Source organism: Lygodium microphyllum, chromosome 19 (assembly GCF_053477565.2).
Source record: "Lygodium microphyllum isolate KBCC chromosome 19, Lygodium_microphyllum_v1.1.10, whole genome shotgun sequence".
In the NCBI taxonomy this organism is placed as follows: Eukaryota; Viridiplantae; Streptophyta; class Polypodiopsida; order Schizaeales; family Lygodiaceae; genus Lygodium; species Lygodium microphyllum.
The window spans coordinates 7,131,514-7,154,340 of NC_141153.1; the positions used below are offsets into that span (position 1 = coordinate 7,131,514).

Consider the following 22,827-nt stretch of genomic DNA (forward strand, 5'->3'; position numbering starts at 1 on the left):
CAATCAATATGCATGGAGTGCTCTTAGGAGATATAGGGAAGATTGATGAAGAAAATTTTAAAGTTTGGAACTTAATAAGGGTAGTGGTGATTAAAAACTTGGATGAATAGGAATGAGGTACTCATGAAAAAAGAAAAGGGTATCCCTAGAGCTGAGGTTGTGAAGACATCCAAAGAGGAAGTCTTAGCCTTGTAAGAGTTTTGAGTTTAAGGGAACATGTGTTTAAAGTAGCCTTTATGAATATGCTCGGAAGCAAATAGAGATTGTGGCTTACACTTGTCCATCTTATTTTGAAGTATGTATTTATTCTCAAATAATACATCATCAAAGCACTTTATAAAAAAGAAGAAGCATAAGGCATGGTGACCCATAAATATACCAATTGGCCATACCAATACACAAAATTCAAAGGGAGGTACTCTATTTACTCTAGTTTGTCTTACCAAATATAATTGATAGCACATAGGGTGTGTTGCTTAAAATCACTATGATAACACATCCAAGTGAAACTCACTTGTGCACCAAACAAAACCTTTGATGCTTACCACAGTTAGATTCATGGGAGTTGCAAGAGTGAAGGAACTTCAACAAATCTCAAAAAAATAAGGGTGCTTGGTAAGTTACTATATTGAAGTGAAGCCTCATGGCCTTCGCCCATTCACAAACAAGTTTCATGCTCTCTCCTCCTCACACCTTGAATTAGTTAGGTCCACAACTTGGACAAAGTACATTCAAGGCCATAAAGTAATTGCATGTGCATGTAAATGTACTTGTGTCATAACGGGAGTGGTTGTTGACAACCTAGTGAAGGCTATGTAGATTTTGGGAGGTTACACATTGCCAGGAAGAAAAGAGGGGGACATGATCCTGCAAAATTCTATTAGATTTGGATTTTAAGGGTTGCAAATGCAGTTGGATGCACAACATGCCTCACCTAGCATCCAATCTCCATGCCCTACGTGCATAAATACAAATACTCTACTCAATTAGGCAAAATTTAACGAATTTCACATTTTAAGGGCCGCAAACGAAGTTTGATGGGTAACATTCCCCATCCAACATTGAATCTCCATGCATGAGGTGCATAATAACAACACCCTATTCACCTAAAAGATCATGGATTCATAGGGGTTTGGACTGCTTTGCTAGCAAATTGGTAGGCCATGGGCTAAACCAATGGGCCATACACTACTTTTCAATCATTTGAACACATATTTTTCAATCATTTGAACACATATTTTTAACTTTCCAAGCTAGGTGGGTGGGGTTTCGTGTAGGCTATGCCCAACCTTAGAGTGGCAAGTGTGACCATTTTGGGTCTAACATTTAGAAAATGGAGTCAGCCCTTGAAGTGGGGCACCCTGCTTACCAAATGTAGACCATTGTATGTGTCGACCAAATATTCATCGGAGGATGATGTCTTGATCTCGTTCTTGGTGTTTTCATAATCTTCGTTCTATACTCTCTCTCTCTCTCTCTCTGTGAGTCTTTCTCTCTCTCACTAGCAAGTTGCATCACAGGTCAATACTATGCACATGAACTACATGTAACAAGGGGAGTAGAGCGGGTCAATGATGTGTGCATGCAACAACAACTCACATTACACCATGTGGAAGTTTATGGACTCTTGTGGTCTTGGTGGATTTTAAATCACTTGTCATATGGTTGGGTTCGGTTTTCAAAGATTCTTTGAAGTTGGAGGTACAACTACAAAGAAGCTAGCAAAAGTAGATCGTAGCGTTGGTGGTGGGCGTGAATTAGTCAACATTCATAAAAGCAGTTGGTTACTTATACGAAGACTCTCAAGAAAGGTACCAAAAACACTCAGTAGGAAGGTCGCGATTTCAGCTTACATCCATGCACGGGGTCATGGAAGTCCAGGCCAGCGCGCCAGGCAAAGTCATCCTTTCTGGCGAGCATGCTGTTGTCCATGGTTTTGCTGCTGTGGCTGCATCGCTAGGCCTGTACACTCGCTGCAGCGTCAAGCTATCTACTTACCCAGGTGTATTCTGCTCGCTTTCCTGACAATTAATCACTTCCTCGTTCATTCGAGACACATCCATGAGTCAGTCTAAGAAGCCTAACCTAACGACCTAACCCTGGTTTCACAGATAGCGATGAGTCGATTTGCCTTCACTTGTCTGACTTGAATCTGCATTTGAGATGGCTTCTGCGAGACATCCAAGAGGTCGCAGGACTTTTGAGTCCTGATATTCTATCTCCACCTTCAGCATCCAACAACATCATTGCCAAGTTTCAAGATCTGGTCGATCGCAGGCCCTTGCCGGAAGCGAAGGTTGGAGTTGCAGCTGGAATCACAGCATTTTTATACCTATACACTTGCATCATTGGGTAAGAGCATACCTTGAAAACACGTTCTGTATTTTTGCTAGTTCTTGATCATTAGGAAGTCCAGTAAACTGTGGTTGGCAAGTTGTGAGCTCGTTATGAAAGAAGTTCTCGCTTTTCTGAGTCACTATCATGAGCAGAATGCAGCCGGCAACTGTAACAATCACGTCAGAACTGCCACTTGGATCTGGTTTAGGCTCGTCTGCATCTTACTGTGTGTCACTAGCAGCAGCTTTTCTTGCACTGGCCAAAAAGTTAGGCCCAGGTTGTTGCAAGGAAGATAACACATCCGTCAAACTGGAGGAGGAGCATTTAAAATTGATAAACGAATGGGCCTTTGAAGGGGAGAAGATTATTCATGGTCGACCATCGGGCATTGACAACACAGTCAGCACATTTGGTAACATAGCAACTTTAAATTAGGCCTAATGTTCATGCTCTTCATGCTTTCTGAGGAATTGTTCTACAGCTAGGTGTTGATGGTGGCTTGATAGTCATGGTATGATTGCAGTGGATTCGAGGTGTGCTAACGAAGTGTAGCATAAACATGAATCTAGTAGACAGTTAGGAGTGACGCCTTCATAGTTTAGTCAACATCTGTCATTGGGGGTCTACTTGAAGATTTTAATGGCTATGCTTTGTAATTTTAAAGATAAGTGAGGACTGCATGGAATGGTGGGTATGTGGCTTGTTCCCCCCATCTTGAATTTATTGGCTTCTTTAGTCTGGCAGTAAAAAAATAAATCAAAATGCAAAGTGTTGTTGTTTTCTCAAGGAAAGTAACAGCATGGTAATGCTTGACATTGTATGTAAAAAAATGGAGGAGCTGAAGAAATGGAAGGTCTTTGGCTTTTGCAAATGTTGCAAAGAATCTTAAATGTTGTATAGTCCCATGGGAGATAGACATCCATAGTGATTTTTAAAGCAAAAGCAAGAGCAAAGATAGAAACCTTGAAATGTTCAGCTGTATTGGGGTGAAGGCCATTAATCACTAGAATTTATATCACATTTAGGGTCTGGCCCATTAATATAAGTTTAGAGATTTGGCCAATTGAAAGGAATTGGTCTTGATTGGTTAACACTAGGGGCAATACACACAATGGTGCTTTTTTTGGGAATGGGCAATGAATGGACAATTGCAGCCATGGTGTAGGGCAATGGGCACAATGATGCTTTGTTTGGGAACGGACAACAAAATGGACAAGGCTGCTAGGGTGTGGAAATGCTGGTCACTGGAAGGCACATGTAAGCTACAAAAACATTTCTAATTGCTTGAATACATACACAATACTTCCATTCATATTCATGATAGACATGATGGAGATAGAGATGTCACAATGTAGAGGGATGCATCACAAAGAGGGGAGAAAACACTAATATAGGAGGGTAGAAGCTCAAGATGAAGATTGAGCTTGAATGCATTCATAATGGGGAGCCCTCTTTGTAGAGTGTAGGTTGAAATTAGGTTGGCGAGGGGACCAAGTGGTCATGTAAATTTGGTAGATGAGATATAGTGCCCAAGGTTGAAGAAAGGGGCTTAGAGATGGGCAACCTTGCAAAAGGCCTCCTACATGGAGAACGACGTAAATTCACAATATCCCCTTGCAACAACACTTTAGGAAATAAGAACCCAAATGAGCCGAGGGGCTATATACATGATATGTACAAATGAAACGGGGGTATTGTTAGTAGATATGTGTAATATTCCATCGCTGATGTAGTATTCTGCAGCCGCTATGAGGGACCCCTCCCCCCCCCGTGATAAACCTGCACTCGTTATGCACTCAACACGGCACAGAAAGGTAACACGATATATGAGCTCAGAAAGGTGTACTCTTGTATTATTCAATCCAAAAAGCGGGACAACATAGACACATCCTAGGACTACACCCTCGTGACGTCGCACATAAGAGGGTTCACCACTGGGTATAGGGAATCACACGTAGAGTGGAAACAAGGTAGGGCTTTGAGTCACAACTACTCCCTATATAGGTGCAATCGGTAGCAACGGCATGGTATAGCTACAAAGCCCTTACACTCACCTCCACTTACTGGATTGCTGACCTCAGCAATGTAAGGGTAGCGTTTGTTATTTGACTCATCCGGGGTCTTAACGCAGCTTTTCCTAGTAAGTTGGTCAGTGTTTGCCGGTCTAAGGGGACCGCGGGGTCTTAACACAGTCTATACTATCAGACTGGCCAGTGTCTGCCGCACTAAGACGTTGGGGGCTTTTTGTTTGATGGAGTTATGTGTGATGATTGCTACCATGCGAGTCCATCCTCGACTCGATTACATTTGAGGAGTGGAGGCACATTTGGGGTCTATGATTGAGAACCGCATTATTTTGTTGGAGTGCTGGGGCGGCTCAAGGGTCGGTAGAAGGAGTAGGGGGGTTCTCCTCGAGCCAAAGGGCGAAGGCATCCTTTCTGCGTTCACGGGCCTTCGCTTCCGAGATCCAAGTGGCCTCCTTGAGTGGACGCCCGCGCCACTTGGTGAGGTATTCGGGGAAGTCTCTTTGTTCCCGGCGTCGGAGGAGTGCTTCTACTTCGAAGGGACCATTGGAATGGAGCATTGGTACGCGCCGTCCCCATTGGTTGTCGGGATAGAACCTGCGCAGAAGACGAGCATGAAATGCATTATGAACACAAACACTGTCTGGCAGGTCCAGCTTGTAGGTGACTTCGTTCAACACTTGAGTGATTCGGTAGGATCCATAGTAGCGGTGATTGAACTTGGGGGTTATGTTTTTGGGAAGTGACATATTCTTAGAGCTCACTAGGACCATGTCTCCTTTGGCGAATAGTACAGCCTTTCTCTTCTTGTTTGCTTGCTCTATCATGGTTATCTTGCTTTGCTCGAGGCTTTGCTTAGCTCCTGCATTGCGATCTCTCCATTTCTTCAAGAATTCTTCTGCATCTTGATCCTCCGCTTTGGCCGCTCCTAATGCTAAGGCCAGTGGTGTAATGACTTCTTTTCTTGTGGCTAACTCAAAGGGAGTGTATCCCGTTGCCGAGTGGATGGAGCTATTATAGTGGAATTCCAAGACATCAAGGTACAAGGCTCAATCTTTCTGGTCCACTTGGGCATAGCTGCGGAGATAATCTTCGATGCCTTGGTTGACTCGTTCTGTCTGTCCATCTGTCTCCGGGTGGAAGAATGATGAAAATCTCAGTTGTGTTTCCAGAGTCTTGAAAAGTTCCTTCCACATGTCGCTCATGAATCTTCCATCTCTATCTGATAGAATGGCTAGTGATAAGCCATGTAGTTTGAATACATGTGTGAAGAAGAGGCGTGCTACCTCCTTGGCATTCAGTGGTGGTTTGGCCGGGATGAAGTGAGCCTGTTTGGAGAAATAGTCCACCACTACAAAGATGATTGTGTACCCATGGGACTCAGGTAGTTCCACAATGAAGTCCATGCTGATGACATCCCATGGGCGGTTAGGTACTGGTAATGGTTGTAGTAGTCCGGCTGGTCTTGATCTTGGTGCTTTGACCATTTGGTAAGTGGGGCAAGTTTTGATGTAGTCTATCACTTCTTCCTTCATATTCGGCCAAAAAAACTGCTTCCTAAGGGTCTCCAAGGTTTTGCTTTGCCCTTTGTGGCCTCCAATCTTGCCGTCGTGTATCTCATGCATGATGAGTTTCTTTAATTCCACATTGTTGGGGATATATAATCTCTTGTCTAAAAATAGAATACCCTCTTCTAAGGTGTACATTCCATGTGGTGTCTTCTCTGCTTCCACATCTTTGATTATTTTGTGCATTTCTTGATCTTGTTCTAGGGCCTCTTTGACAAGTTCTATGAAGTTGCTGCTGACCACACTGACAGCTTTCAGGTCAGCTTTTCGGCTCAAGGCATCTGCTATCTTGTTAGTAGAGCCGGGCTTGTGCTTAATCTCCAGGTCGAATTCGGCTAGGAAGTCTAGCCAGCGAGCTTGCTTTGCTGATAACTTGGGTTGGGATTGAAAGTATTTGAGGGAGATATTGTCGGTGAAGACTATTGTATGCTTGTCTTGAACATAGTGCTTCCATTTTCTAAGGCAGTGGATGACTGCCAACATTTTCTTCTCATGTGTGCTCCACCTTGTTTCAGCATCGGTAAATTTCTTTGACTCATACGCAATGGGGTGACCCTCTTGGACCAGTACACCCCCTATGCCGTAGTCAGATGCATCTGTAGAGATTTCAAAGGGTTTGGTGAAATTCGGTACCCTTAGGATGGGAGTTTGGCTCATGCACTTCTTCATCTGCTCAAAAGCTTCCTGTTGCGCGTTTCCCCATGTAAAGGAGTGATCTTCTTTGGTGAGGTGGGAGAGGGGGGCAGTGATGAGGCTATAATCTTTGATGAACCTCTGACAAAATACTGTGAAGCCGAGGAACTCCTGCACTTCTCTTACAGTTTTCAGTACAGGCCATCTTTGGACAGTTTCCACTTTCTTAGGATCCACTTTGATTCCATCTGCTCCTACAATAAAGCCTAAGAACTCCAATTCTTTCATTGCGAACTCACATTTTTCCGGCTTGGCGTATAACTGATGCTGCTGTAGTTTCTCAAAAACTCGGCGTAAGTGCTGCTTGTGCTCTTCTAAGGTCTTGTTGTAGACTAGGAGGTCATCTATGTAGATAATGACAAAGATATCTATCTCCGGTCTAAAAATTCCATCCATGAGGCCACAAAATGTGCCTGGCCCATTGCTTAGGCCGAACCCTAAGACTAACCACTCAAAACTACCATATCGGGTACGGAAGGCTGTTTTTGGGATATCTTATTCGGCTATGCGGATTTGGTGGTATCCTGATCTAAGATCAATCCGACTGAAGTACTTGGTCCCGTGCAGTCTATCTAAGAGGTCTTCCACTAGGGGCACAGGGTATTTGTTTTTTATGGTGATTTTGTTAAGAGCCCTATAATCTACACAGAGTCAAAGTCCCCCATCCTTCTTTTTCACAAACAACAGTGGGGCACCAAAGGGGGATTTGCTAGGGCGGATGAATTCTTGTTCTTCTAGTTCATGTAGTTGCTTCTTCAATTCCATGAGCTCAGTGTGGTTCATGTGATAGGGAGCTCGGGCCGGTGGGGCAGACCCTGGAATCAGCTCAATTTTGTGATCCACATCTCGCTTGGGTGGTAGACCCTTGGGTAGCTCGGCTGGCATTATATCTTTGAATTCTTCAAGTATTTCTGCCACCTCTGTGTTCCTATTCTGTTGTTTGGGTTTCTTGCCATTTTCTTCTTCTTCAATTGGTCGGATCATACATAGATAGACCATATCTCCTTGCTTGATTGATTTTTCGACTTGCTTTGCACTGCATGTCATGATACGTGGCTTGATAACGGTCCCTTGGACCGGTGCTTTTTGGGTTTGGCCCTTTGGTTGGTTTTACTGTTTGGCATGATACTCCTGGCTTATTCTCCTTCATTTGCACCTTGATTGGGGTCCTGCTAGGTAGCTGCATTCTTTCACATGGCACTCTGATGCCTTCTCCTTACATATCTAGCATCATTTCATTCACACCTTTACCAAACATTGCAATGACATACTTGTCATAGAATTCTAAGCCCAATATCACTTCAAAATCATCCATGGGGATTACTAAGAAGTTGAGTTTCGCTTTCCACTTGTCGGCTTCCACTTGGACTGCAAAGACTTGTTTTACTTCCTTGGCTTCTCCTTGTGCGAATGTTACTGTTAATCCTTCTGGAGCCTTTGATAGTTTCAATCCATGTTTTGCTGCACACCCTGGTGTCATGAAGTTGTGTGTTGCTCCTGTGTGCACCATGATAGGTTGGTTTCCTTCGCCCACTCGGCCTTTGATGTATAGATGGTGGACTGTCGCTACCCTGGCTGCCATGCATTGGGGTCGGGCACTAACTGACCCTACCCTTGGGTGGTCCATGCTTTCTTGACTCCCATTTGGAATTTCCTGGATACACGGTGGTTGTAGTTCTTCTCCTCCATATGCACAAGTTGCATTCACCCTTGATCCACTTGATGATGCTGTATCTTCTATTGGGCATCTGTTTTGGTAGTGTGGACCCTCGCATTTGAAGCATCTGATGCCGGTGGAAGGGCTTGGGGGTCTCCACCATGATGTATTTGATCCTGCGGGCCCATATGATGTGCTAGGGGTTGGCCTGTAGTGATTGTTTCCCCATCTTCTTGCTGCTCCTCTTGGTACTAATGCGGTTTGTGATACGGCCGTGGTGGTTGTGGTGTTTTGGCTCCTTGTATCTGTGAATGCCCCTCTAGGAGCATTGGGCCTCTGGTTCCACGAGTTGTTGTTGACGGTGTTGCTGAAATTGTTGTTGAACCTATTTTGATTCCCTTGTGCTGTTCTTTTGTCTTCCAGGTTCGGCCATTCTCATGGCCTTTGCTAAGCTTGTTGGTTCCTGTCTCTCCACATCTCTTCTAGCCCATTCTTGCATCCCAAACAAAAATCCATGTAGTTTAGTGTCTGTATCCATGTTTGGTAGCTGTAACATGATTTGCCTATACTTGTTGACATACTCTTTCATCTTTCCCTGTGTTTGCTTGAGGTTCCTCCATTCATCTCTCACTTTGAACTTTTCCATCTTTGGAATGAAGTAGTCCTTCAATTCTTCCTACAGTTCTTTCCATGAAAAGATGGTGTGGCCCTGCTCTTGCTCCAGCAGGTACCAATTGGCAGCGTCTTCCAAGTAAATGGTTGCCACCTCCGCCTTCCTGTCTTCTATTATGCGTGAATACTTCAAGTATCTGTCTACCTCTACGATCCATTTCTTTAGAACCAACCCATCTCTCTCTCCCTTGTATTTGGCTGGTTGGGGCATCTTGAATTTTCCATAGTCGTCTTCTGAAGTATCACTATCTTTCTTCTCTTTACGGTGGTGTTTCTTCTCTTTCTTCTTGTCTTTCTTTTTGCTGCCTAACTCTACTACTTTCTCCTTCTCTTTCCTCGTATCTTGCGCCCTCCTAGATGTCTCTTCTCTACCCATTCTATCTATCTTCTCTTGCATTTTGTGTCTTTTCTCCTCTTCTTGTTGTTGTATCACCCATTCTCTATAGCCCTGCTCCACTTCTAGTTTCTTTCTCCTTTCTTCCTCCTCTTCCTTCATCTGCATGTTCCTCCATATTGACTCCAGCATGCCTGACATACCATCTAATTGTTTTTCTAGTCCGGCCACCTTCTCCTCTTGGGCCACTCTCCATTCTTGCCCCCTACTCTTCTTCCTCTCCTCCAGTGTTGGGAGGGTGACGTTCTCCCTTTCGTCCTCCATGTGGGTGGTGGTGGTGTTGACGCGGGGAAGCCGCGTTTCGCCTGTGGTAGTGTGGGTTGTGCCGTGGGGAAGCCACGTCATGTCTTCAGACGGTGGGATGTCGAGGGTGGGGCGTCACGCCGGGGCGACGCGTCGGGGGGCGTCGCGACGTGGGGCGATGTGACGTGGGGCGACACGACGCGGGGCGTTGCGCTGTGGGTCGTTACGACTTTGATCTCTTCAGGGCACTGGATCTTTCCTCCTGCTTCCGTGATCACTCCTTCACTCCGAGCAAGAGTTGCTCTGATACCAAGTGTGATAAACCTGCACTCGTTACGCACTCAACACGGCGCAGAAAGGTAACACGATATATGAGCTCAAGGTATACTCTTGTATTATTCAATCCAAAAAGCGGGACAACATAGACACATCCCAGGACTATACCCTCGTGACGCCGCACATAAGAGGGTTCACCACTGGGTATAGGGAATCACACGTAGAGTGGAAACAAGGCAGGGCTTTGAGTCACTACTACTCCCTATATAGGTGCAATCGGTAGCAACAGCATGGTATAGCTACCAAAACCCACCCCCCCTTTTTTTTTTTCGAAAATAAAAACGAAATTGTTTTATTATGCCCCCCTGTCAATGCCGTCAGTTGGTGGAGGGAAAGGGAGTTAAACTACACATCGACGGGGGGTGCTGTTACTATTAGGTGATGAGGAGCTACAGTGGGTGCTGGCACTGGGACTGGGGGATGATGTGACAGAGGTGGAGCTGCCGAGGTACAGCAAAACGATGGGGGGAGGGGCACACGTGTGCCATCTTCATCCCCTCCCCACTATCCCTTCTTGTTAGGTCGAGACGATGATGATCACAATGGCCGAGGCCTCCTCATCACAATGCCTCTCCCCCCCCCCCCCAAACCCAAAGCGAAGGGAGGATAACTCTCTTCTTTTTTTTCCCCCTCCTTGAGCAGTAGCATATCATTTTTCTTTACCCCCCCTCCCTTGTTGCTAAGCTTGAGAGAGAGAGAGAGAGAGAGAGAGAGAGGAGATCCAAGGACAATTCCTTTCTTAGACGAAGGCTCGAGTATCCTCTCTCCCCATTGTGAGTCCTCGTAACCTCTCCATCGATTGCTTCTAGTTGACAAGGAGATCGCGGAAGTCAAGACAAGGCGTAGGGAACTTCGGCACCAAGGAGTCATCTGAGAGGAGTGAAGGACACATTCTAGACTTCGAAATGGTCCCAAAGCGTAAACTCTCCCAAGAAACTGGAAAAGCGGCGACTACGGAAGGAGGATCGGGCAAAGATGCCACCACCAATACGAACGGGTTATCAAGCGTAAACGCTAATTCGACTCTCCAAAATCAAGTACCGCTATTGAGTCTAGTACTTGAAATCGAACATTTAAGTATGGACATCGTTAGAAAGAAGTTATACTTCGCATCGCGTAACTTGTATAACTAGAAAGATAGTTGAAAAGGCTTAATAACCATGAATTGCCGCGAATAGATTAAGCATCTATGGGTTGTTGCAGTAATTAAGCGAAGTGTTAGGTTCGAACTTTTGCAAATGCATCATAGATTGCCGGTGTACATAAATACTCCGTATAGGCCAATTGCATCCTGTAGACCATTGGAGTGAATTATCTCGCATTTACAATGAACTCATGTACACTCGCATTTAAATACTTAGGTCACGCCTTATGAATGGCATAAATGCACTAGAAGGAATTTTCATGAATGGGGATCTTGCATCGTATCATCAACATAATAGGGATGCATCTAAAAAGGCAGATTTAAGATGCGCATGTGAAGTGCTAAGCTTAATTGCAAGGGCCCGTTTGGTAAATGAAATCCTACATGATGAGTGAGGCTAAGATTTAACTCGACTCAACTAGGGTCCTAATTGCAAATAGGCCAAGTTGCCCTTACGACCATATTTTGACTTAGAGTTAACATGCTCTTTGGTCTCTACCCCAATAGCTGTAATATTTTCGCTTAATAAAAGTTAGTTGGTTAGTTCGAAAGTCAGTCAGTCAATTAATAAGTTAGTAAGATTACTAACTAAAGACTAACTAAGGTAAAAACTGACTAGCATTAATAGCTAATAATTTTCATTCAATTAAAAGTATATTTAAAAGAATCGAGAGTCATAAATCTGACATTTTTCTCGGATTGATAAGGACCGTAGCCACCCTTCACGAAAAGTACAATGTGAATGGGACTTATGAGCCATATTAATCATTAGTATTAATGTGTATAGTTTGAATGGTCCAAAAATATTAGATTCTTGGAAAAAAAACTATTATATTTTAGATATTATCCTAAAAAGATAGAACTAAAAGTCATTTAAAAGAAAAGACAAGTGATGTTTTAGTTAGTTTAGGAGATTTTATAAAAAGAGAAATAAAAAAAAGTGACTGGCAAAATCGTGTGCGCCGCGATCGCAATCTACAGGCAGTAGACAACACTTCGAACAGAGAAAAGAAGAAGGAGTGAACTAAGAGCTTTCTAAGCAAGTGTCTTGGAGTTTTATCCCCCTTTTGGAGCCAATGCAACCATCAGATTTATGATCTAAGCATCAGATCACTGAGTCTTCTAAGAGCCCCTCCACTCTTGTTCTCAGACTTATCTCCTCCTCTCTAATTCATTATAAATATGAGGCATGGGGAGGCACAAGGAAGCATAAGGAGACCCCGAAAGGCTGCAAGAGAGAGGGAGAGAGAGAGTATTTTCCTCCAAGAGATTGTGAGAGAAAGCTTGAGAGAGAGAGAGAGAGAGAGAGAGAGAGAGAGAGAGGAGTTATCCCGACAGGCTGCATAATTTCCCTCTATCTCGATCCTCGATTTAACCATCTTCTCTTTTGCTCTTCCATCTCGAATCTTCTCTTGAGTCTACTTGCGGACGATGGCCTCCAAGCGAAGAATGTCGCATGCGGATGACAATCCTACAACCAGCAACAAAGCTTCGGGGGAAGGCATCACTGTCAATCCAATTGCGGTACCGGTCGTAAGTAATGTATTTTCAAATTGGACATAAAGGACTTTATGATACAATCAACAATTCACGTAATTTTAAGCATCCAATTCCCACTTCCCGTTGGTGAAACTACCGATAAGAAAATTGCTATACAATTGATCCTATTTTAAGAAGAATGTATGTGGATTTTTTATCTCAAAAGAAAGCGTACGCCGAGTCAATTCTATTTTTGGAATAGCAAAGGAGATGTCTCCCTGTACAATATGGATTCAATAGGGCATCTGCATAACACATGCCGGATTGGATTTTTTGGTAAATGGGTCTTATACACAGTGTTATGATTACTGCATATTGATAAGAAATCTAGAGAATAATTTGAGATGAGGATACATAAAGAATTGCCAGTCATCGAAACGGAAGCACATAAATCGCATGAGAAGTTACTTTGGTTGAAACTTCACCATCCACTTGGAATTTAATCGGAAATATCTTTTTCTTATCGAACTGCTCTAGGGCTCTTTGCTATACCCTAGTATAATCAGAAAATAGATTAGCTGCTGTATGCAAGCATCATACGTTTGTTGGGTATCTCTTAATAAAGGCAGTGGCTGTTTGACTGTCTGCAGATAATAATTATCCCCCATTTCATGGTATTTACGAATGCATAAATTGGCTTTCCTTACAAATCCAGTAAAAGGTTCACCATAAGGGGAACCCTTGGATAAATAATCTCTTAGATTAGGTCTGCTGTCCAACAGCAGACCGAAATCTAGTGGGTTCTCTCCTAGCCACACTAGGTTCCCAGATGGGTGTATCTTGTGTCTCCCCTTTGCAGGCTTTGAAAAATCCAATGATGTAAGAAACTTTGGATTCTTCATAGACTGGGAAAAAGTATCCATTGCACTAGCGAGGTAAGTAAAACTGTCAACTGCACTAAATAGTCTTGCTTGGAATAAAGCATGATCATGTGCTTTAGTCCTCCTAGGCTCCCTAACTTTGAAGCAACATCATCCATCTGATCCCCATGTATTGGAGTACCAAACTCTGATCCCTCCTGTACATCATCAGCATACTAAGAAATGTCTTGTCCAAGCGATCCCAATTCTTTAGAAGCATCTTAGTGCCATCAATAGTCCTTGAATGCTTTCTTGCTTGGCTGAATTTATGGCTTAAGTGGTTGCACCTTGAGCAATTGTGGACTCACCCCCTTACGGAAGTTGGTGATGTTCCGACGAGGGCACTATGAAGACATTCTTTGGTTCTTCAAAGGGCAGCGATCTTGAACTTGCAAGCACTTAGTATTATAACCAGAAATCCATCATCCACTTAAGGATGTTGGTGATGCCCTGGCAAAGGAACCACAAATACAGCATTTGGTGAACTAAAGAGAAGTGATCTTTAGCTTGCGGCACTTGGTAATATAACAATTCGACAACAAAAACAATCCAAAATCAAACAGTGGAGTTAGAATGATCCTAGACTTGGATGTGAAGAGATTTGCCCACCCCAAAGCCTAGTCCTTTATCATTACTGAAATATCAATACAACTCTTCATGATCTATAATGCTTGTGCACCTGCCTCCAATTTCTACCCTTGCTTGAAGCTCTCCATGCTTTTGTCACCTCTGATAGTCCACTAGAGTGAAGTGATGAAAAACAAGGTTGTGTACATCCACTCATACATTTGCATAGCCTTGCCGCACAAAGAAGTATGTTCTTTCCAGCCAACCATACTTGGTAGAGATTGTACACAGTATGTTGCAGCAACTGCATTAACCCCACTGTGAAATATGCTTTAGCTATCCATCCCTCTTAGACTGAAGGAGCGGAATGGTGAGAGATACCGTGAAACTAGTGGGACTCCTTTAGACTTTAGGTTTAGGGTGACATGTCTCTGTGATTCTCACAAATTATTGTGGTCGTCTCTCCTCATTGGGGGCAGGTTGTTTTTCACTCACTGGTCAGGTCCACTTTTGTATTTGTGACTCTTACAAACATTGCGGTCGACTGCCCTCATTGGTCCAGAAGAGGCTAGGAAGTCTCCTATTTTGATTTTGGTGTTGCTATATCTGTGCTATTGCATTGCTATACTTTGCCAAGGACCGTCTCTCTAGGACAAGTGTTAAAACATTTGTCCAATACCAGGGAAAATAAGACCTATGAAACCTCAAAACATCAAAAGACAAGCAATAGTTTCTGTCAATATGTTCTGTATGCTAATGTAGTTGTGCTTGGGCAGATCTATTTGATTGGTTTTTGCAAAGATTTTCAAGTTAGAAGCTCTTACAGTTGAGTTGGTGATCCTTTGCTGCCTCTCGTAATTCTTGTACACAGGCTATTTTGTAAAGTTTAAGGGTGGGGATTTGGCACGCATACATGAGAGCATTCCATTGAAGATGCTTATCACAAACACCAAAGTTGGCCGAAATACAAAAGCTTTAGTGGCTGGAGTAGGTGAGCGTGCTCTGAGGCATCCAAAAGCTATGACTGCTGTTTTTGAGGCCACTGATGCTATAGTTGAGGAAGTTGTCAGTATTCTTCAGTCAGTCACCAAGGGAACAGCCAGAAGTGAAGATGAGGCCAAGTTAGAAGAATTGGTGGAGATGAACCAAGGCTTATTACAGTGCATGGGAGTAAGCCATTCCTCAATTGACAGCATTTGCAAGATAACATCAAAATATCAGCTGCGGTCCAAACTCACTGGTGCTGGTGGTGGTGGATGTGTTTTGACCATTATACCTGAATGTATCCTTTTCAAAATAGAGTTCTAGCCAGTGCAAATAACTGCGTGGTTTAAGCATGTTAATGTGAAGTGTTGATCACCGTGGATGTTTAGTATCAGAATCACATACAACTAGATTCAGTTTTGACTTTTTCCTGGCTGTGAAGCATGTGTGGTTCAAGCAAAGAGTGTCGTTGAACCAATGTCACCCATTCCAGCCTTGTATGATACATTGGAGCAAAGAGTGTCGTTGGTTCAATGACACTCTTTGCTTGAACCAGGGACATATCCCTCTCGTTTTAGTTACTATCATACAAGGCTGGAATTGTGGTACTTGTTAGTAAGCTCCAATGCTCTTCCGGGTTGCATCTCTCTGGGAATAAAAGAATGCTGTTGTGTATGTCTGTTGCCTTGACACAAGTGACTCTAGTAATGACATCAAAAACAGTGGATAAAGTGAAGAAGGAATTACAAGAGCAGGGATTTGATTGCTTCGAAGCAATAATTGGGTGTCAAGGAGTGCAATTGCATGCTGTTGAGAGTTGATGATCAACTTTAGTTGACTTCTTATGGTATGCTGCTCATTGCCATCTTGGTTACATACCGATTTTGAATGTGGGATGACAATACAGTATCTAACATGCTCATCTTATCATCATGATGCAGATTTTTCAATAAGCAACAACATTTTATCATTCAAGTTTCCAATCAACAGCCAAGCAGTAGCTAACACTCGATCATTCAAGTTGCATACGCATTCAGAGAGAATGTGTAGGTTTGCTTTAGGAATTATTTGATTCTGATCTAGAGCCATCGGCTCAAAACATTGTTCACCTCACATTGATGCTACGTTCAAGTCACCCATTCCAGCCTTGTATGATAGTAACTAAAACCAGTTAAATATTTATTGTGCTACTGGTTGTGGCATCTGTTTGAGAGTCAGAAGATCTACTTGAACAGGTTCTATCCACATCTGTGAACTATACTGACTGAAGAGCATATCTGGCAAGGGAATGCCTTTATGTGAAGTATTTGGCTGCGGTTCAAGAAATTGGAGTGTGTATATTTATCTTTCTGGACTCAGCTATATCCCATAATAGGAGCAAAAATGATAGCCAAATTTTGCAAAACTGTGAAGCAGATGGTATCAGTTCGTAGATCAATTCTAGAATTCTTGGTTTTTAGCATCACCTTGAACTTATGTATTACATAACGTCATCAGTCAAGTGTCACTGAATTTGTGCCTTTACATCATTTGGATGTTTAAGACTTTGTGAGCCTACAATGGATAGCTAGTCTAACGCAACACTAAGATGTCATTGGATGTTCACACATGCAAAAAGGATTTGGTTAATGCATTCTATGTTGTGTTTGCGAAACTTAGGTTATTGCTTTGCCTGGCACAAGGCAACGTACGGTTGAAATTGCATGCTGCCAGGGCATTGGAACAGCATCAAGTATTGCAACCAATCATCGATTGCAAAATACGTCCAATGAGTAGACTACGGAAGGGTGTTAATCCACGGTGGATAGTGTGCCGTGGTATCAAGGAAACAATGACTAAAAAGAGTAAGTGCCGATGGCCGATGCGAAACACTTGTAACTTACACATAAATACCGACTGGACGGCCGGCTCGTAGTTGCGTGCGTGAAAATGCTTATGTCATCGAGACACTTCACAAATATGGTGACTTGACCACCCGGCCTAGGCCTATAGTTTTGTACCCGTACGCGTTTTTGTAGTGTATTATCGATACTGCTATACCCCACCACACAGCTCAGACCGACCTTTTTTTACCGAAGCAAAATCAAATCTCCCACTACACACACAAAGGACCCTCGTCAATGAGGGGGTGATATTTAGTGAGTGTGGCAATGTATTTATGTGTACAATTTGGCTATACCTTGGGTCATACATCGAACCACCATAGAGCTTGGACTTACCTTTTCTTTACCAAAGCAAAATCAAATTAGTGCATGTTGGGCCATTATGCAATAGGCTTCCATTCTACCCACGCATGAATGACGTATTGCAATCTTGGATGATTCGAGAGGGGTGTGTGTGTGTGTGTGTGTGTGTCTCTCTCTCTCTCTCTCTCTCTCTCTCTTTTATATAGTGTGTGTGCATGTGCATGTGCGTGTGTGCATGTGCATGTGTGGGTGAGTGAGGTCGTGCATTGCTTGTTTGTGTGTCTGTGTGTTGTGTATTGTTATGCAACTCATAGTTATCATGTAGGGACTCGCCTCTTGCATCTCTAGCATCCTCAATAGCATGTCATGGGTGGCCTCCACGTCACAATTTGTGTTCTCTCTCTCTCTCTCTCTCTCGTTTGTTCTAGCATTGGGATTGGGAGTGACAGATGGTGTGAGAGAGAGAAGCCTTTCCACACCCACCCATCCCCTCCCCCCCTAGAAGAGCCATGCATGATTAACTATTGAAAATTTTAAGTTAAGATTTTTTAAACATGAGAGAGAGAGAGAGAGAGAGAGTATTTTGAACCTATATATAAAGGGAGAGAAAATTTTGGCTGTTTTAATTGATTTTTGTCTAATTATTACACGTGCAACTATTGAGCATTTTGCGTTTATTTATTTTTTTCATTTAAAATAAATAATTAATGTTATTACTATTACGCTATTAAAATCTCCAACATTGGAATGACGAAAACACTTTTAATTAAAACTCCACTTGCTTTTAAACCATCCTTTTGTGGTGTTGCTGTCATGTGCTGCTCTCATTTGATGACGGCTATTTGATGTTTATACGAGGTGTTTATCTTGTTTGATGAGTGACGTATGTGTCTATTGATGTGTGTATGACATGCTGCTCTTGTTCGACGACATACATGTGTATGAGGTAAGACGTGGCATAACATTTGCTCCTCAACTATTAGCTATTAGTTTGATATAGTTTGGCATTCATTGAAATATAGTTCGAGTAATAACTAAGTTTGATGTAGTTCGTCATTCGTTGAAATATAGTTCGAGTAATGTAATGTAGTTATTAGTTATTTGTTTGATAGATATAAGACTAGTGAAATGTTTGCTCCTCTTATTATTCGTTGTAATGTAGCTATTAGCTATTAGTTTGATATAATTCATCGTTAGTCATAATATAGTTCGTGTAATGTAATGTAGCTATTAGCTATTTGTTCGATATAATAGTTTATGTTACGTTCAATGCTACAAACAATCAATTCAATTAATCAATTTTATTAGTTTGATGATCGATTGGATTAATCAATTCGATTTATCAATTTTAGTGATTTATATTCGATTATCAATTATAACTATTTATAGTGATTTATTTGGGTATTAATCGATTTAGTTTATTAGATATAGCGATGCACATTCCATTATTGATTATACGAATTTATAGCAATTTATTTAGGTACAAACAATATAATTGGTGTAATCAATCAATTATTAATTCGATTAGTGATTTGACTTATCGATTATATAGGTTTATACAATTTGATTATTGATTCGACCAATCAATTATAGCAATTTATATTTGATCATCTAAGTTATCCCCCACCACACATAAGGTGAGATATCTTGAGAAAACTCATTCCAAAGTTCTTGGAGGTTCAAAAAATCCGAGGCAACAAAGAAGAAGAAGAAGAAGAGGACAACAACACTACCTATAAGCACTTTAACAAATTTTCCTCTCCCTTACACCTATTGTACAATTGTGAGATTTAGGGATGGGAATTCACTTGGGAATGAACCTCAAATTGAGGTTCCTCTATGACTTGAGAAGAAGTCATAGAAGCACATGTCCCATATTCAATGTTGTCCAAACTATTTGAAGGATGTTCATCATCAACATTTTTACCAATCACATTTTCTACTCCATATTGTGTGTAGACCATATTGACATGGGTGATCGCTTTCTAGCTTCCTATCCCAATATCATCCCATTCCCATATTGACTCAATTCCATGTTTGAGTCCCCTCTCATGGTGATAGGTGATGAAAAATTAGAATTCTTGCCCACATTGCCTCCCCCATTCCATGTTACTATGGCCTAGTCTACTCTTCATGACTAGATCATCATCAACACCACCATAGGTCATAATTGCATGTAATCAAAATGTGTAGATGAAACATGGCTAATTTTTAGAATAAGAACTAGGGCATCACTAAATATATTGGAGCATCAGATCACTATGATATATTGACAAGCTCAAATATAGCATTCCATGACAATGCCACATCATTAAGAAGTAATTTAAGTTTAGGATTCACCCATATACACCTTGAGATAGATTCATCACACTATGCATGTTTGTGGAATGAGAACATGAATTGGGAATGATGAAGCTTATGGAACATGTTCCCAAGCTTTTTAATCCATGGAACAAAGTTCAGTGTGACTATGTCATGACAAATCCCTAATAATATGACATCCTACATCCTAATTCACCATGGTGTTATGAGATTCACACTAATCTCCTTTACACTCCATTGCTAAATCAATTGCCTTGGGGTTACTTCTATGGTAAGTACATATAGTTTTTGTTGTCTGGATGCTAGAGCCCAAGAGTGATCAATGGCATCCATGGGTCATGTCACACACACACACACACACACACACACACACACACACACACACACACACACACACACACACACACACACACACACACACACGAGAGAGAGAGAGAGAGAGAGAGAGAGAGAGAGAGAGAGAGAGAGAGAGAGAGAGAGAGAGAGAGAGAGAGAGAGAGAGAGTTGCAAGTACAAGGCAAAACTAAAAGAGAGCGATTGATGTGATGTGTGATTTGAAAATACAAATGATAGGCTCAATATGTACGTTACCATTTGTACCCTTACTAAATTGGTGATGTAGATTTCCAATTAAAATTTAGGCAAAGTATCTGACATTGTTATTTAATATATGTGATACAAAGGTCTAAGCACATGTATGTGCATGGCCAACGTCTAGTTCCAATCACATTCTTTTAACATTACTTTTACTTTTTTAATCGTTTTTATTTTAAAATGCATAGTCATAATCTCTTTCTTCATTCAAGGGACACAATTTAATGGAAAACTAATCATAGCCTTGTCTATGTTCGAGACAAGCTCATCTTCATCATTATCAATGTAGGAGATGGCAGCTATATAGTTTGCATATGTTTTTCTTGCAACTTCTCTTTCTTCATATAGCATTTGTTAGTTGATTAGTTAGGTACTAGTACTTCCATTACTTGATTAGTATTAATTGGAATATAATTGGCAGTATGTTAATTTGACTAATATTAATTGGCTTACTTCGATTATTTAGTAGGTTAATAGCTAGTTAAATTTAGTAATACTTAGCTAACTTAAGTAGTCGATTAGTTAGTAAGTAGTGACCCAAGTATTCAATTGGTTACTTAGTATTCGATTAGTTAGTTAGTAGTTATTACTTTTATTAGTTAGTATTACTTCAATTATTACAAATTAGAATTCAATTAGTTAGTATTAATAGGTTATTACATGTTAATTTGATAAAAACAATGTCTTAGTTAGTTGAACATTTGATTAATTAATCCACACTTATATAGTAGTTTAGTAGTTTGTTAAATTTAGTAGTAGCTACTTAATTTGATTAGCAATTAATTAGCTAGTTGGTACTAATTTGATTAGTATTAATTTGATTATAGCTAGTAGCACATGAATCATTATTAATTGGATTAATCTAATTATTTAGTATTTAGTAGTTAATAAAATTTTGAAGTACTTAGTTAATTTGATTAGATGTAGATTAGTTGGTTAGTAGTAATCCAATTATTCAATTAGTTAGTACTTATTAATTCAATATAGGTAGAAGTTTTTGTTATTTTAAGTCTAATTTTACACTAATATGTATAGTTTAATATATATACAAACTTATGTGTATTTTAAAAATATAGATATATATAGAGAAGTTTAGTTATTTTAAAAATGGTTTAATAAAATACTTTGATTTTGATTATATAGATTGTATTTTTGGAGATTGTTTGTTGGATGTGAGAGAGAGAGAGAGAGAGAGAGAGAGAGGGAGAGGGAGAGGGAGAGGGAGAGGGAGAGGGAGAGGGATTTATATCTATATGGTACTTATATGTAATTTTGCTTCTCTATGGTGCTTATATGAAATTTTGTTGTCACAACTCTATAGAAACAGAATTTGTATCCTTTTTCATTAATTTGTCTATATAATGATTTATTAAATTTATTTCCTTTGCACTAATTAGATATAAAGAAAAGTGCATTGGAGCTGGCCACTGATGAGTGGTCACAGGTTATGGTGGACCCACGCGGTGGGTTAGAGAAAAGATAGTTCACACTTCCACCTATATGACCCGATTGGGCGCCTGTGACTAGAACTCACGCATATCAGGGTTAGACTCGCACACAGAAAGGATTGATGCCTTGAAGTGTGGGCTAGATCCACTAGAACAGACAATTACAATCAACAAGATGGCATGATCATGAAATGCTTGTATAATGTGCATGTGTGGGCTGAAAGCTTGAAATGCACATTTCTTTGCATAGGAAAGTCACATGAAGATTCGGATACCATTTTTGCGATGTACACAGAAAAAGCTTTCATATGACACCCATATTGGGGGGGTCCCTAAATTTTAGGAGGTCCCTAAAATTTAGGAGCCTTGAATTAGACTAAAAATGCTAGTCCTAAAAAATAGGGATGTCATTCTAAAAATAGTAAGTTCTGTACTCTGACTGTGCTTACTAAATTTGGTTGTTTCTATTCTTGACAGTATTCAACCCAAAAAGGAAGGCCATAGAGAAGAGACAAGTGTCAAGACACTTGTCACACAAGTTTCCAAGTGTCCCACCACTTGTCACATCTCATGACATGTGGCTGGACACTTGTCTTGTGCTACTCCACTTTCCCCTTTTGTACTAGCTCTCCCCTCTCCTATAAATAAGAGCTCGTTTTTCTTCATTGATCATCATTTTTCTTTGCTGTAAACTCATGTACAGCACCCACAGATAGCCAGAAACTGGTCCCATCCATCCCCATCATCATCCTCCACTTCTTCATTATCAAATTCCTCCATATTCCCTCTTCTATCACTGCTATTTACAGGACATCAAGCCTGTAAATTCATCACAACACCTCCTTCTCGAGCTTTTTCTTCCATTTTAGCTACAAGAAGCAAGCCCTATCCATGTACTGCTGATCAACGATGGAGAAAGGCTGAATTTCCCTTTTTCTTCTCTCATACTGTAAAGAAATCAGTTCTTATCATTGCATAATAGATAATGCATGTGTGTTTGTACATCTTTGCATGATCTTGTGAGAGTGAGAATTACTTCTTCTCACTCTCAGGTTGATTGTAACTGAGCTCTTCCCTAAGGGACTTGGGTTGAGCAGAAATGCATTCCTTCGGGGGGGGGGGGGGGGTTGCCCATCTTCAACCCTCAATCTTGTCTCCATTACTTTTACATTTTCATGGCTGTAATTTTGTGAGTAATTTTCATTTTCAGCTTTAAGTGTTCATTCTCTTTTATATTAAATCTCGAAAACAAGCGAATA

General features: G+C 41.2%; 1 protein-coding gene across 1 annotated transcript; it reads left to right on the top strand.

Annotated features, from left to right (window-relative positions):
• The first annotated feature begins 1,784 nt into the window (after positions 1-1,784).
• On the top strand, positions 1,785-16,376 carry MK (mevalonate kinase). The gene is made up of 6 exons (XM_087701023.1): positions 1,785-2,002; positions 2,112-2,352; positions 2,490-2,749; positions 14,906-15,316; positions 15,724-15,865; positions 15,960-16,376. The coding sequence occupies exons 1-5, from the start codon at positions 1,858-1,860 to the stop codon at positions 15,837-15,839; spliced, it is 1,173 nt and encodes a 390-aa protein (XP_087557149.1). The 5' UTR covers positions 1,785-1,857; the 3' UTR covers positions 15,840-15,865; positions 15,960-16,376.
• The last annotated feature ends 6,451 nt before the right edge of the window (positions 16,377-22,827 follow it).

What these genes read in the sequence shown, in the direction of transcription:
- MK (XM_087701023.1), top strand. Translation starts at nt 1,858, where the DNA reads ATGCACGGGGTCATGGAAGTCCAGGCCAGCGCGCCAGGCAAAGTCATC. An exon ending in CAACACAGTCAGCACATTTG is followed by an intron (nt 2,750 to 14,905) that starts GTAACATAGCAA and finishes TCTTGTACACAG; the next exon opens with GCTATTTTGTAAAGTTTAAG. An exon ending in TTTGACCATTATACCTGAAT is followed by an intron (nt 15,317 to 15,723) that starts GTATCCTTTTCA and finishes AAGTGACTCTAG; the next exon opens with TAATGACATCAAAAACAGTG.